This window comes from Arachis ipaensis, chromosome B5, assembly GCF_059453495.1.
Source record: "Arachis ipaensis isolate K30076 ecotype BB chromosome B5, ASM5945349v1, whole genome shotgun sequence".
Classification (NCBI taxonomy): domain Eukaryota; kingdom Viridiplantae; phylum Streptophyta; class Magnoliopsida; order Fabales; family Fabaceae; genus Arachis; species Arachis ipaensis.
The window spans coordinates 9646823-9661106 of NC_142440.1; the positions used below are offsets into that span (position 1 = coordinate 9646823).

General features: G+C 37.5%; 1 protein-coding gene across 1 annotated transcript; it reads left to right on the forward strand.

The window, feature by feature from the left end:
• Positions 1–1209: 1209 nt before the first annotated feature.
• Positions 1210–1644, forward strand: LOC148563340 (uncharacterized). Its single transcript, XM_088486746.1, has one exon. The coding sequence runs from the start codon at positions 1210–1212 to the stop codon at positions 1642–1644; it is 435 nt and encodes a 144-aa protein (XP_088342872.1).
• The last annotated feature ends 12640 nt before the right edge of the window (positions 1645–14284 follow it).

The following is a 14284-nucleotide window of genomic DNA, read 5'->3' on the forward strand; positions in this document are numbered from 1 at the left end:
AATGTATATTTATAAAATGAACAATGCTAGGGAACCAAAAGGGTATTAGCCAAAAACCAGCTAAAATACCTTTGGGTGAATCCAAAATTTCTACGAGTTAATATATATGGATGTTTTTTCTATTAAGTATCAGAATGTTTCTTTTTCATACTAAATGGATGTTCTTTTATATATTTTTCGAATTTTTTTGTATTGCAAATGTGAATGCCTCTATTTCTTTAAGAATTTCATTTTTTTTTAAATTTTATAAATATTTAATTATTTTTGCTAAAATATAACTGAATATTTCTTTTGTTAAGTACTAGGATGTTTTTTTTATATTAAATGAATATTTTTTTTATATTTCACACAAATTGCCACTAATTATTTTTCTAAGGCTTTGACATTTTGGATCTGCAGCGAGGAAGTTCAAGAGGGGATTCCGGCGGTGCTGATAGAGTGTTGAACCAACTACTAACAGAGATGGATGGAATGTCTGTTAAGAAAACATTGTTCATCATTGGAGCAACAAACATACCTGACATTATAGACCCTGCATTGCTTCAGCCAGGACGTCTTGACCAATTGATATACATTCCTTTATCGGATGAGAGTTCATGTCTCCAGATCTTCAAGGCGTGCTTGAGGAAGTCACCAATCTTAAAGAATGTCGATCTTTTGGCTCTTGCTCGTTATACACATGGATTTATTGGTGCAGACATTACTGAGATATCATCACGAGTTCTCGATCTGGTAGAGACAGTTTCGGCTGGAAGCGGAAGCGATCGGAGGAGTGGGTCGCGGCAGGGAGACAGAGAGAGCCTGACAGTGAGAGAGAGAGATCTGTATGTGTAATTATTGGAGGTGGATAGGTTAATGTGAGAGAGAAGAGGAAGATTTTTATAGGTTTTAATTATGTTTACTTAATTAATTTTAAATTTTTTTAATTTTGAATTTAAAAAATTTAAAATTAATTATTAATACAAATTGATGTGGTTTTATTTAGTTTTTGACTGATAACCTCTTAGTTCTATATACTTTTTCTTATAAAATACAGAGAAAGAGATGTCATTTTAGCATATCATAAAAAAGGGAATAAAATTTTTTCTAATAAAAATAATAAATTTCGATAATTTTTTAATATTTTTTTAAAAAGGAAGCCGCAATAAAAAGGTAGAAGCAAGTGGCGAAGTTACGAACTCATTAAGTCATAAACATCATACATCTCCAATGGGTGCTTGTGCGTCTTCTCATTCTCACTCCAAGTTTCCGACCACACCGTCAAAAACAAAGGCACCTTCGTCATCATCGCTAACCGCCAGCAAAAGCCGCGACGCAGTTTTCGAATCTTTCCGGAGACCGTCAAGCATCATGGTGATGGACATGGAGGGTAAAGGGATCAAGGAGTACCACCGCCCAATCCCAGCCAGCCACGTGGTTTCAGAGACTCCTGGTTGCTTCCTCTGCAACTCAGAGTCATTGCATGTAGGCACGTGCATGCCACGCGTTCCCGACGACGAGGACCTTCTCCCTGGCCGAATCTACTTCCTCGTTCCCGCCTCCAAATCTCGTGAGCCGTTAACTCTGCCTCTCCTCTGTGATCTCGCCGTTAAAGCGGGTTCTGCACTCGCCGCCGCCACCACCAACTCTGTTCAACGGCGTTAATTAACGCCCGCGCTTCTCTTTGGCTCTATTCCATTTCTTTCTGTATATGTTTCCATGCCCATGTAATTGATGCAGTCCATATTAAATTAATTATTAATTAGTTACTTAATTCTTCACATTTGTTGATTTGATCCTTTTAAACTCTTTTGTCTGAACATCTTATACCATCTATTTATCTTGTATTGTGAATTTTGTATAAAATGAATGATATAACATATAAGATGTAGTGTTTAAATAAATAATACTAGCTCCATTTTTTCATACAGAAAATCGTACTGGCAACATCAGCATGAATGGGTGTACGATGTAGCTGGCTGGATATTGTAGCAAGTGGGCCTAAGCCCAAGTAGTAGTATTTGGCTGTACATAACTACATATACAACCTGGCTGTTAATTAAATACGTTGCTGAACGTTTCCTGTTGATGGTGCCATAAATTAACGACTCGTCGATGCTGCATAATCTGATTCCATCGCTGAATTTTCTTGAATTAACATCATGATTGAATATGGTTAAGTATATACTCTGACTTTGTTTGTTTGGAAAAGTTTTTTGAAGTACAGCAACTTTGTTTTGTGTTTGATAAATTAAGAACATAGTAGTGTTAGAAGATCAGTACATTTTATAATTTGTAGTCATTAATTAATTATTATTAATATTTTTAACAGCATAAAATTATATTTAATAATATAAAATTATATATTTTTTTATGGTTAAATGCTAGCTAAATTTTAATAAAAGTGTTAGCTTTTAAAATTTTTTCTTATAAAAATTTATGTACTTATATTTGTAATCTTTAAAAATAAAAAAAAAATTAAAAGTTTGACTTGTACTTATCAAAATTAAAAAATCTAATATAATCTTATTTATTAATTAACATCTAAATTTGATACTTATATTAATATCTATTATAGTATTTTTAATTTTTAAATTTTAAAAGTTATTTTACTAAATACTTATTGTTGTTCATACTTATTAAAAATAATTTTTAATTTAATTTACCAAATATAAATATTACAATTTTCAAAAAGTTTTTTTAAAGTAAAGTTGGTCCGTTATGTTTGAGCCTAATCATGTTTTGGTCTTTAAAATTTAAAATATTCTATTTGAATCCAAAAAAAAGTTTTATTTAACTTCAATGTTGACGTCAAAGTTAAATAATCAACGAAGCTTAGTTTTTAAATCTAGAATACTCATAACCAACCTCTTCGATAGCCGAGTAAAATTCCGTGATAGAGATGACAATGGCCTTGTCCTCGTTATCGCCGGCGAACTTTTTCACGGAAAGCGGGTATGTTATCCATGTATTTGAGTTAAGGTTAGCGGCTCGCGGAGATGCATCCGTTGCTAATTTTATACCTCTCGAGCTTGTACATCTTTTTCAAATTATCGACATTGTTCTTATACTGTTGTAACGTAAGATATTCTATTAATTATTTAATATCAATCTTGAACTCACGGTAGAACTATATTAAAGTTAAATGATTTTTTTTTAGATTTTAAATAAGACACTTTAATTTTAAGAATTAAAACAGGATTAAGTCCAAATGTAAGGGATTAATTTAAGGGGACAACTCAAATAAAGATGCCTATTTTATCTTTTATTAAAGATATTTTTATATTACATTTTAATTGGTTTATGTATAACTTATTCAGTGTTCTTTATCACATTATTAAATCTCTTAAAAGATTTTCTTTCCAAAAACAATAAAAAACATTTAGATTGGATTAAAACCAAAAAAGTAATAGATTAACTATTAAATTTTTTCTAAAATTGTTTATATAAAAAAATATGTCACACTCATAAATATATATAATTTTTTTAAAATAAAATTTATCATATGATTATATCAATAACAAGGTTCAAGCCTCATAAAAGTTTTGCAAAAAAAAAAATAACTAGTTTATATTCGTGCGCTATATAAAATAATTACTATATTATTATTACATTATAGATTAAATTTTACTAATTTAAATTTGTTTTTATTTTTATTATAAACATTAAAAATAAATAAAATTTTTATAACTAGATGTCGTGTAACAAAATATATATAATGTTAATTAATTTTTAAAAATTCTGAAAAAATAGTTTCTTTTATTTTAATCAAATAACTATTTATTAAAATAAACAAACTAATTAATTTCTTCTCATATATATTTTTTTAAGACAATAAAATTAATTGATTGGGACATTAGTTGAAATAATTAAAATTACTGTTTTATTAAAATTTCAATTTAAAAAAAATATTAGTTAATTTTGATATAGAAATTTTAAATTTAAAAGCATTGATAAAAATTATATTAAATTTTGATTTATTTTATTCTCATTTAAATTAATTACTACATAAGTTAAAGTTCTGTTTTAAAGTTATATTCAAACTTCAATCTAATTTTTAAAGTTACAATTTACTTAATTTGATCTTTTAACTTGGTATCCGTGATTCGCATTAGGATTTTAAGTGCTTTATGAAAAAAATTATGGTAAAAAAGTTTCAATTGTCACATCAAATAGTCGCTAGAAAGTACAGCGTAGCCGTCGTCAGTCCATCTTAGTATGCCGTTAACGATTCTGTGAGACTCAAAACATACAAGGACATTTCTTGAGAGAGAGAATAGAGAATATGAGTGAGAGAGAGAGAGAGAGAGAGAGAGAGGGGTGGAAAACACTGAGAGGGGTAGGAGTAGGTTTCTTCGTAGAGATCCTAGGGTTTGGAATAGAGAAGAGTACTATCGTTTGGAAAATGAATCGTTCTCTATTTTTGTAGATCACCTTCCAGAAGATATTTCCAAGAAGGAGCTACATCACTTGTTCAATTGGACTGGGCGGATAAATGATATCTATTTGTCACGAAAGCAAAAAAATGGTACTCTGTACGTTTTTGCGTTCATCCGATATACAACGAAGGGGGGAGCCCTGAAGGCAATTGCGGAGATGAATAAGATGAGGTTACGAGGAAAGATTGTCACAATAGGAGAAGCTAGGTATCGACGCACGAATGGAGTGAAGAATACGAAGGGATATCAAGAGGAATACGTCGCGCAGAATTCTGCCAAGATTCAACCTCAACATGAAGTGCGCCAAAGGGTTGGACGGAACAATGAGAAAGAGCTGATGACGAAGGTCACACCAGACGACCCGCACGAAAAATGGGGGGACGAAGAAATTGGAAGTGCCGGTGGCAAAAGCAAATCTTAACTGGCTATAGAGGAGTTTAATAGGCGGAACGACAAAAGAGATAGACTATAAATCCTTGAAGGCCATGATTAAGAAGAATTTACCCCAAGTGGTGGAGGTCAGGGAATTAGGAGCGTACAAAGCACTCCTGACATATGAGAGTATACTCAGTGCTGAAGAAACTTATACGTTCGGGTTGAACAACCTCCTGAAGTTTTTTCATAATGTACGGAGATGGGATGAAGAGGAGCGTAGTGAAACTCGAAGGGTATGGTTAGAGTGCTTTGGGGTTCCCTTGCATACATGGTCAACTGAGACATTCAAGTTGATAGGAAGCCAATGGGGAGAAGTTGTTGGGTGCGACAAAGCCACAGAATCATGTCTCTCTTTCAGTGTGGCACGAGTGCAAATTGACACCCGTATTATGGACAGAATAAATGAGTGGATTTACATCACTGTTGGTACTAGTGGATTTAATGTCCTAGTTAAAGAGGTTGGCCACGAGAGTTTTGGATTGGAGTGTAAGTTTGAGGAGATAGGTGAACCTTATATCCGAGGAACTTGCGATATCTCAGGTGCTAGCGGTTTGATAGAGTCATTGGTAAACAGAGATCCAGCGGCTGAGTTGGTGATGGCGGTGCCAAAGGAGGAAGAGGACGGAAAGGATAGTTTGGTAATTCCTGAAAATATATTGAATGAATGGAGTAATGGCAAATCAATTCAAATTCAAATCCCACGGGTAACGGATGGCATTGATATAGGAGGAGTTGCTAATTTGATGGGATGCTGTGATTTGGTTACTGATTCAGGATCAGAGCAAACGGTTAGTTGGGGATATGGTAATGTTGGGCTGCATGAACGGAGCAGGTCAAAAATAAAGGATGATCAAATACAGGTAATTGATTGGGCCAAAAACAATGTGAGGTCCACCTGTGATAAGGAGAGAAGCTTGGGTTGTCCAGTTTATACCAAGGCCCCAACCCATGCTGAGGAGCACGCATGTAACCCAAGCCAAGTGGAGGATCAAGCAGGTGGAGTACTCATGCGTTTGTGCCGGGTTGGTGTTCATCCGGGTTGTAGCCCGCCAATTGGGAAGATGGGCGCCGCTGGTGGGATCCAAGTCGAAGGGGAGATTCCGCAGCTGAACCAAAACGAAGCCGGGAGTGCACGAAGAGAAGGAGTCCACCGTGATGACAACCAAGGCCGTAGATGGGGAGAAGAAGGGATCGGAGATCTTGTGACGGCACAAAGGGTGAGCCTCCATGAGCCAACAAGGCGCTTCTCCATTGAACACGAGATTGAAAGAGACGTTGAGGATGCTGGCTCTCTGCCCGAGAAGGAATTAGTGGGACGGGAGGACTTGGACGGTAGTATTGACGATGGCAGGTTCCTGGGTTCTGCTAGAGTTGATGACGGAAGCAGTCAAACTGGGGCGGGCATGGAAACCGACGGTGGGCAACAGATAATCAGAATTGACAATGTCTTGAAGAGGGAAGAACAGATGATTGAAAATAGGAAGGCGTGGGAATTGGCCATTGAATCCGGAGCAGTGCAGTACAATGAAGAGGACAATTTGATGATGATTTTGCAAGAACAGAATGAAGCGTTAGCTGAGAAGAGGAGGTTAGCAAAGCAAAAGGAGAAGGCGCGAAGAAGCAGACCGAAAAAACTCAAAAAGGTGTGTAGCAATGTTTTAAAATGATATTTTGCTCTTGGAATGTTAGGGGTTAAGGGGAGTTAGAAAATTGAGTATGATAAAAGAGTTAAAAAAGAAACAAAAACTGAATATGCTAGGTCTGGTTGAAACAAAAATGCAAGTTATGACTAAATTTGATGTGGTACGGATTTGGGGAAGCGATGCGGTGGGTTGGGAGTTTGTAGAGTCGGAAGGCTCGTCTGGAGGTCTATTATTAATGTGGGACGATATGCTGTTCAGCATGAGTAACTGCTACAAAGGGGAGGGGTGGTTATGTGTTGAGGGGGTCTTATTGAAAAATGAGTTCCCTTGTGCTTTCTGTTTGGTTTATGGTCCTCATACGAGACTGGAAAAACTTGCTGTATGGGAGGAACTGAGCTTTCTAGCTGGTCTATGTCAAGTCCCGATATGCTACATGGGTGATTTTAATGAAGTTTTACAGGTTGAGGAGAGGAAAAATCAGGACAGGTTAACAGCATCTGCAGAAGAATTCAAGAGTTGGATTCAAGATATGCAGTTAGTGAATTTACCGCTGAACGATCGTAAATTTACATGGTATAGAGGCGGATCCTGTAGTCGTATTGACAGAGTCCTAGTAAGTATAGAATGGACTGAGGAGTTCCCGGAGATTCGCCTAAAAGGAGGTCCTAGAGGCCTTTCAGATCATTGTCCGATAATAGTTGAAGGTACCATATACAGAGGTGGCCCGCGTCCATTCCGGTCACTAGACTCCTGGTTTACACATGAAGGATTCCTAAGAATGGTCAGAGAGGAATGGAGGAAGATCAGAGGGGGGCAGTTCACAGATAAGTTGAAGGCTCTAACGGTTCCCCTGAGAAAATGGCATAAAGAAAAATTTGGTGATATGGATAAGAAAATTCAGTGTTTTGAGGAGGAGATCAAGAAGGTAGATGACGCGGTTGGGAATGGAGACTATGATGGTACAATGGAAGCTAGAAGGAAGGCTCTTGTAAGTTGTTGCAAGCAGTGGTATGTGAGGAAAGAGATACACTGGAAACAGATGTCGCACTCTCGGCATGCGAAAGACATGGATAAAAACACGAGGTACTTTCATAACTTGGCATCGGCAAGAAGAAGGAATAATAGAATTGATGCCTTGGTGATTAATGGAAGGTTGATAAGAAATCAAGCTCGGATCAAGATCGCCATCGAGGAGTTTTACAAAGACTTGTATCATCAAGAGAGATCACCGGTGGTGGGTTTTAGAGACGGATTGGTAAACCGGATTAATGAAGAAGAATCGGGTGCTTTGGAGAGAATACCGACTTTGGAGGAGATTAGAGAGGCTGTTTGGGATTGTGAATCATCTAAGGCGCCAGGTAGCGACAGGTATAATATGAACTTCATCAAGAAGTGCTGGGATGAGATTGGTACAGAATTTACGACATCTGTTCTAGACTTCTTTCGGACATCAAGGCTGCCTTCTGACTCCAATATTACTTGGGTGGCCCTTGCGCTGAAGTTCACTGGGGCAAAGGAGATAAAGGACCTCCGGCCGATTAGCATGGTAGGCTGCATATACAAGGTAATATCTAAGGTAATGGTTAGAAGGATGAGGTCGGTAATGCCAGGTCTAGTTGGGGAGACTCAAAGCGCATTTGTGAAGGGTCGGAAAATTCATGACGGGGCACTTATTGCGTGCGAAACAGTGCAGTGGTTGAAGATGAGGAAGAAGAAGGCGGCAATTATTAAATTAGACTTTCAGAAGGCTTATGATCAGGTAAAATGGAACTTTGTGGATATTGTGCTGCAGAAGATGGGCTTTGGTTGGAGATGGAGAGGATGGGTTAAGGAGTGTGTGGGTACAACATCCATGTCAATCCTAATAAATGGATTCCCATCTAAACCGTTCAAGATGGAGAGGGGTTTGAGACAAGGGGACCCACTGTCTCCTTTTTTGTTTGTTCTGGTAGTGGATGTTCTGCACAGGATGATAGGGGAGGCAGTTAGGAACCGACGAATTTCGCCGCTGCTGGTTGGTAATGAAAATATAGAGTTATCACATCTTCAGTTTGCAGATGACACTATTTTATTCTGTCCACCGAAGGAGGAGACCATCAGAAACTATGTCAGGCTGCTACGGTGCTTTGAGGTAATGTCGGGGTTAACGATTAACTTCGATAAATCAAGTTTAATCCCGATCAATTGTGAAGAGCGTTGGACTGACAACATGTGCAACCTATTGGGATGTAAAGAGGCGAACCTTCCAGTAAGATATCTTGGCATTCCTCTAGGAGCAAACCCAAGATTGGTTAAGACATGGAAACCAATACTTGACAAGGTTGAGGAAAAGCTCAGCTTGTGGAAGGCGAAGGTGCTAAATAAAGCGGGTAAGTTAGTCCTTATTAAGTCTGTACTGAATAGCCTACCAGTGTACTACCTGAGCCTGTACAAGATGCCGAAGGCTGTGGCAGAAAAGTTGATATTGATGCAAAGAAGATTTCTATGGAGCAAGGAGGAAGATAGGAATGGCATAGCACTAGTTAAGTGGGAAGTGGTTCGGGCCCCTAAGAAGGAGGGTGGATTGGGGGTAGGTGATGCAGTACTTAGAAATACTGCACTCCTCTTCAAGTGGTGGTGGCATTTTTCAAAGGAGGAGTGTCCTTTATGGAAGAAGATTGTATGCTCTTGCTATGACTTGAATCCCAATGTGATATTATCAGCCCAGCCACTACCTACTAGAGGGAGACCATGGAGGGACATATGTCAGTTGCAGCTCAAGGATTGTAATGTAAGAGATAAGATGATTGCTGGGTTGTCTATGGAGGTGGGTGATGGAAGAAGGACTAGATTCTGGGAAGATGTCTGGCTACAAGGTGGTCCGCTTAAGATGAGATTTTCGAGACTTTTTTCTATTTCAAACCAGAAAGGATCTGTCATAGGGGATTGTGGGTTTTGGGATGGGATAGAGTGGATTTGGAACTTTCAGTGGAGGTGAGCCTTGTATCAATGAGAGTTGGAATTGGTGGACCTCTTGCATGTCTCTCTAAGGCCTGTCAAACTAGCGTGGGATAAGCAAGACATAGTTGTCTGGAAGTTTGATAAGGAGGAAATCTTTTCAACTAACTCTTTTATGCAGGTGGTGCAGTCAGATACTCTTCCGGAGGATATCACCAGCTACAGTTTCACCAGAACCATATGGAAAGGTTTGGTTCCACCATGGGTGGAGTTATTTACTTGGTTTGCTTTGATAGGGAGAGTGAACACAAAAGAAAGACTACTTAGATTTGGGATTATTAATCATGGAGACAACATATGTGTATTATGTAAAAGAGATGTTGAGCATATTCACCACTTGTTCTTGGGTTGTGAGTTTACTTGGCAGGTGTGGTGTCGATGGCTTACTGAATTCGGGAGATCGTGGGCTATCCCGGGCTCAATAAAAGAACATTTTGAGAGTTGGACAGGAGCTGCAAACAGAAAGGTGGAGCGGAACAAGTGGATGATATGCTTCTGTGCGGTTACCTGGAATGTCTGGATCGAGAGGAACAGGCGTATTTTTTATAACAAAGAAGGTGGTCCAGAAGAGGTGTTTCAGATGTCTCTAACCAGTTATAGAGAATGGAGTAGTTTGGATCCCTTTTGTTGTTGATGGCAATGCCGGAGAAGACATCAGGGATTGTTTGCTTTCTCTTGATGTTTTGCTGTTGTTCTGTTGGTTTTATTTTTTCCTTTTTGATCTTGGTTGCTGTTTGTCTGTATGTCGCTCCACTGTATTGTGTTGAGTTCTCTTGTTCAAAAAAAAAAAAAAACGATTCTGTGAGACTGTGACAAAAATAAGATCAGAAACCAATGTGAGTAATAACTACTAAATTGGGAGACTAAATTGAATAAATCGAAACTTTTGAAATTAGATTAAAACACGAACATAACTTCAGAAACCAATATAAGTATTATCTCTTTGTTGACAATTAAATTGCTTTAATGATAATTAAGATCTAATAATGGTTTATAATAAAAAAGAAGCATACTTTTGCAGCAACGAACTTATAGCACTAATTAAAGGTGTTCATAGATCAGATTATATCCACAAATTCATGGTATTTATCCTAATTTGTGGATATGATCCGATCTATAAGATGATCGGATTGGATCGAATCTGATCCACACTCTAATTAGATAGGAGTAAATATTTTTAAAAGAGATTGACCTTTTTTTATAGAAATAATTTTTTTAAATATTTTTTATTTTACGGATATATTTGATATCCGATTCAAACATAAAAAGTGTGGATATCGAATCTGATCTGATGAATTTAGTGCGGATCATATCGAAGTTTTGGTCATATCCGATCTGCGAACATCTCTAACATTAGTAATTAAAATATTTATAATGATTATACTTTTAACTAAGAGGAAGTCCCACCAATAAAAAGAGTACTAAATGCAAGAATAATTTAATCAAATATTAGAAAAAATTGTATTTTAAAACAGTTGGATTTTTTTGTCCATATATATAAATAATGTAATAATAATAATATGGTAATTATTTTATATGTAACATAAATATAAATGTTTTTTTTTTAATTTAAGTAAATTAAAATTTTAAAAATCAGATTGAAGTTTGAGTGTAACTTCAAAATAGAACTTTAACTTATATAGTGATTAATTTAAATGAGAATAAAATAAATCAAAATTTAACATAATTTTTATCAAGGGCAATTCACATAAATAAAATAAGTTGGAGAAACTGTTACGCAAATACAACATTGTGAAAAACCAGACGAAAATGCAACAAATCCAATTATATGTAATCCGCGACACCCTAACGCGGAATCTGAATACACATAATCCGCTACACCCTGTCCCGGATTACGTTGAGAACGTGAAAACACAGTGTAGCGGTTTATTAACAGTTGGGCCCAGAGTGTATTCCGCGAGACCCTGTAGTGGATTATGAAGAGAGTAGCTTATTATAAAAACTGCGTGAGGGTGTAGCGGATTTCATTTGAAGAGTTTTGATAGGGACTTAGAGAGAGAAAGTAGAGAGAAGCCAGAGGATATTCTTGGAGCAGTGGAACAATGGAAGATGAAAGGCGGCTGTACCGGCTCAACGGCATTGCTCACGTAGCCGAAACGATCAATGATGAGGTAAGTCTCTTTATTTTCTTTCAATTGAATGATACCTGTATATTTTATTTAATCTTAAGGAAGTTATTTATTAATTAGAAAAATAGAACCTTAGTTTAGCTTAGGTTTTGAAAACTAAAATTTAAATTTAAATGTAGAGAATTTGAAATTTAAGTTGTGGATGGTAAATTTGTAATTTTAAAACCTAGGTAGTTTACGTCTTGAAACATAAATTATGATTTGGTGATGTCATTGTTAGAAATTAATCAGGTGTTCTTTATTTGTGAATATGCAGCCAACCCGATTTATTTATAGCGTTTATAGACAACAGAATATACCGTTACATGATAGGATCATACCTTTCTTGGAGAGGGCTGGGTTGTACCACCTGACTAGGCTGAACGCGCATTGGTTCTGGTTGGATGAGCCTCTGGTCAGCGCATTTATCGAGAGGTAGCGGCCTGAGACGACCCACACTTTCCATATGCCGTTCGGAGAGTGTACTATCACGTTCCAGGATGTAGCATATCAGTTGGGGCTGCCCGTGGATGGCCAGCCTATTTTTGGGTGCATGACTGACTTCCACTTGCACATCGAGGGGCTAGACCGGCGTGGGAGTGGTTCCAGGAGTTATTTGGTGAGCTTCCGCCACCGGATAAGAGAAAGTTATACACGGTCCACTTCACATGGTTCCATGAGAGGTTCAGGGTGTTACCGGCTGATGCTTCTGTCAACACAGCTGTTCATGGACAAGAATGGTAATCGGGTCCACCTTTGCTGGTTGCCATTTGTGGCGAGACTTGACGACATAGGCAGCTATAGCTAGGGCGCAGCTGCGTTGGCCTGGTTGTACTGATGCATCTGTAGGATGGCAAACAGAAATGTCACCAACTTGGCCGAGCCCTATAGTTGCTACAGTCATGAATTTTTTGGCAGTTTCCCTCATTGAGGCTGCAGGATTTTGACGCTTTTTCTTTTCTGTTGGTATCTAGATATTCGTTAATACACGTATTCTTTCAAGTTATTAACGTTCTACATATGAAATTACAAATTTATGTGATATTTCTGTCATTCAGATGGGCCACATATTTACCCATGTCTGATGGAAAGGAACAACGGATTATTCAGTATCGCCTGAGTCCCAGCTTCCTGAGTCCCAGCTGCCGGTCGACCTGAATGATCCCGCAGGCAGCCCGTACAACACTTGATTTAGCATGGGGGGACGCTGCCATCTACATTTGGAGTTGGCTACAAGATGCTCCACCCGGAGATCGGCGAGCGACCAGAGTTAGGCGTCCGACTCGATGTGGCACAGACTCGCACCTACTTGGTCCATTTCGGGGCGACCATGATGATGATGGTGACAGGCAGTAGTGCCCCTTGTGTTAGTTCCGACCGCTATATTTGTACGAATTATGACTTATTTATTTCCTGTTAGTGTTAACGACTTGTGACTATTATATTTGTATGACTTATGTAGTTAATTTATTTTGTGTTAGTGTTAATGCCTGGTGGCTATTATATTTCTACGACTTATTGCTTATGACGATTATATTTGTATGACTTCGTGCATTTTGCATCATGAGTTGTTACTATTATACTAGTATTCATGGATTTGTTCCAAAGTGAGCCACTCTCTTCATAATCCGCTACAGGTAGGGGTGGCAAGCGGGGAAGCCCACCCCGCCTCGCCAGAAGCCCGTCCCGCCCCACCTAACAGCGGGTTGGCAGGCCGGCGGGCTAAGCCTGCCAAATATTCTTTTTTTTTTTACTTTTAACTATTAAATAATATATATAAAAGCATAAAAATTTTTTTTTGTTTTTTACTTTTAACTATTATAATTTTTAAAAGTATAAACAAATTATAATTTTTATATTTACAAACATTAAAGTCTTTGTAATTATAAATATTGTTCCCAAAGCAAAATAAACATAATCCAAAATATAATTATAAATATTGTCTCTAAAACAAAATAAACATAATTTAAAACACTCAATTTTCATCTTCATTCTCTTGTAAGTTGGGTTGGAGAAGTTGAGTTTTGGCAAAAAAATTGTAAAACTACCCCTTACCAAAAAAATACTAAGCCCAGCGGGGAAGCCCGTCCCGCCCTACCAAAGTCCGCAATTTAAGCGGTGCGGGTTACGCGGGCTTTTGCTATTTGGCGGTCTTAATTTTTTAGCCCGGTCCGCCTTTTTTGGCGGGTTACACGGGGCCGGCCCGGCGGGTTTAGACCCGTTTGCCACCCCTAGCTACAGGGTCTCGCGAAATACAATCTGGGCCCAACTGTTCATAAACCACTACAGGATGTAGCGGTTTATGTGTTTTCACGTTCTCAACGTAATCCGCAACAGGGTGTAGCAGATTACATGTATTCAGATTCCGCGTTAGGGTGTCGCGGATTACATATAATTGGGTTTGTTGCATTTTCGTATGGTTTTTTACAATATTGTATTTGCGTAACAGTTTCTCCAACTTATTTTATTTATGTGAATTGCCTTTATATCGAGGCTTTCAAATTCAAAATTTCTATACCAAAATTAACTAAGATTTCTCTTTAAATTAAAATTTAATAAAATAGTAATTTTAATTATCTCAACCAATGCTCTAATCAATTATTTTTATTGTCTTTAAAAAAATATATATATGAAAAGAAATTAATTAGTTTGTCCACTTTAA

Excerpts from the sequence above, each read along its gene's own strand:
- LOC148563340 (XM_088486746.1), top strand. The coding sequence starts at position 1,210 with ATGGGTGCTTGTGCGTCTTCTCATTCTCACTCCAAGTTTCCGACCACA.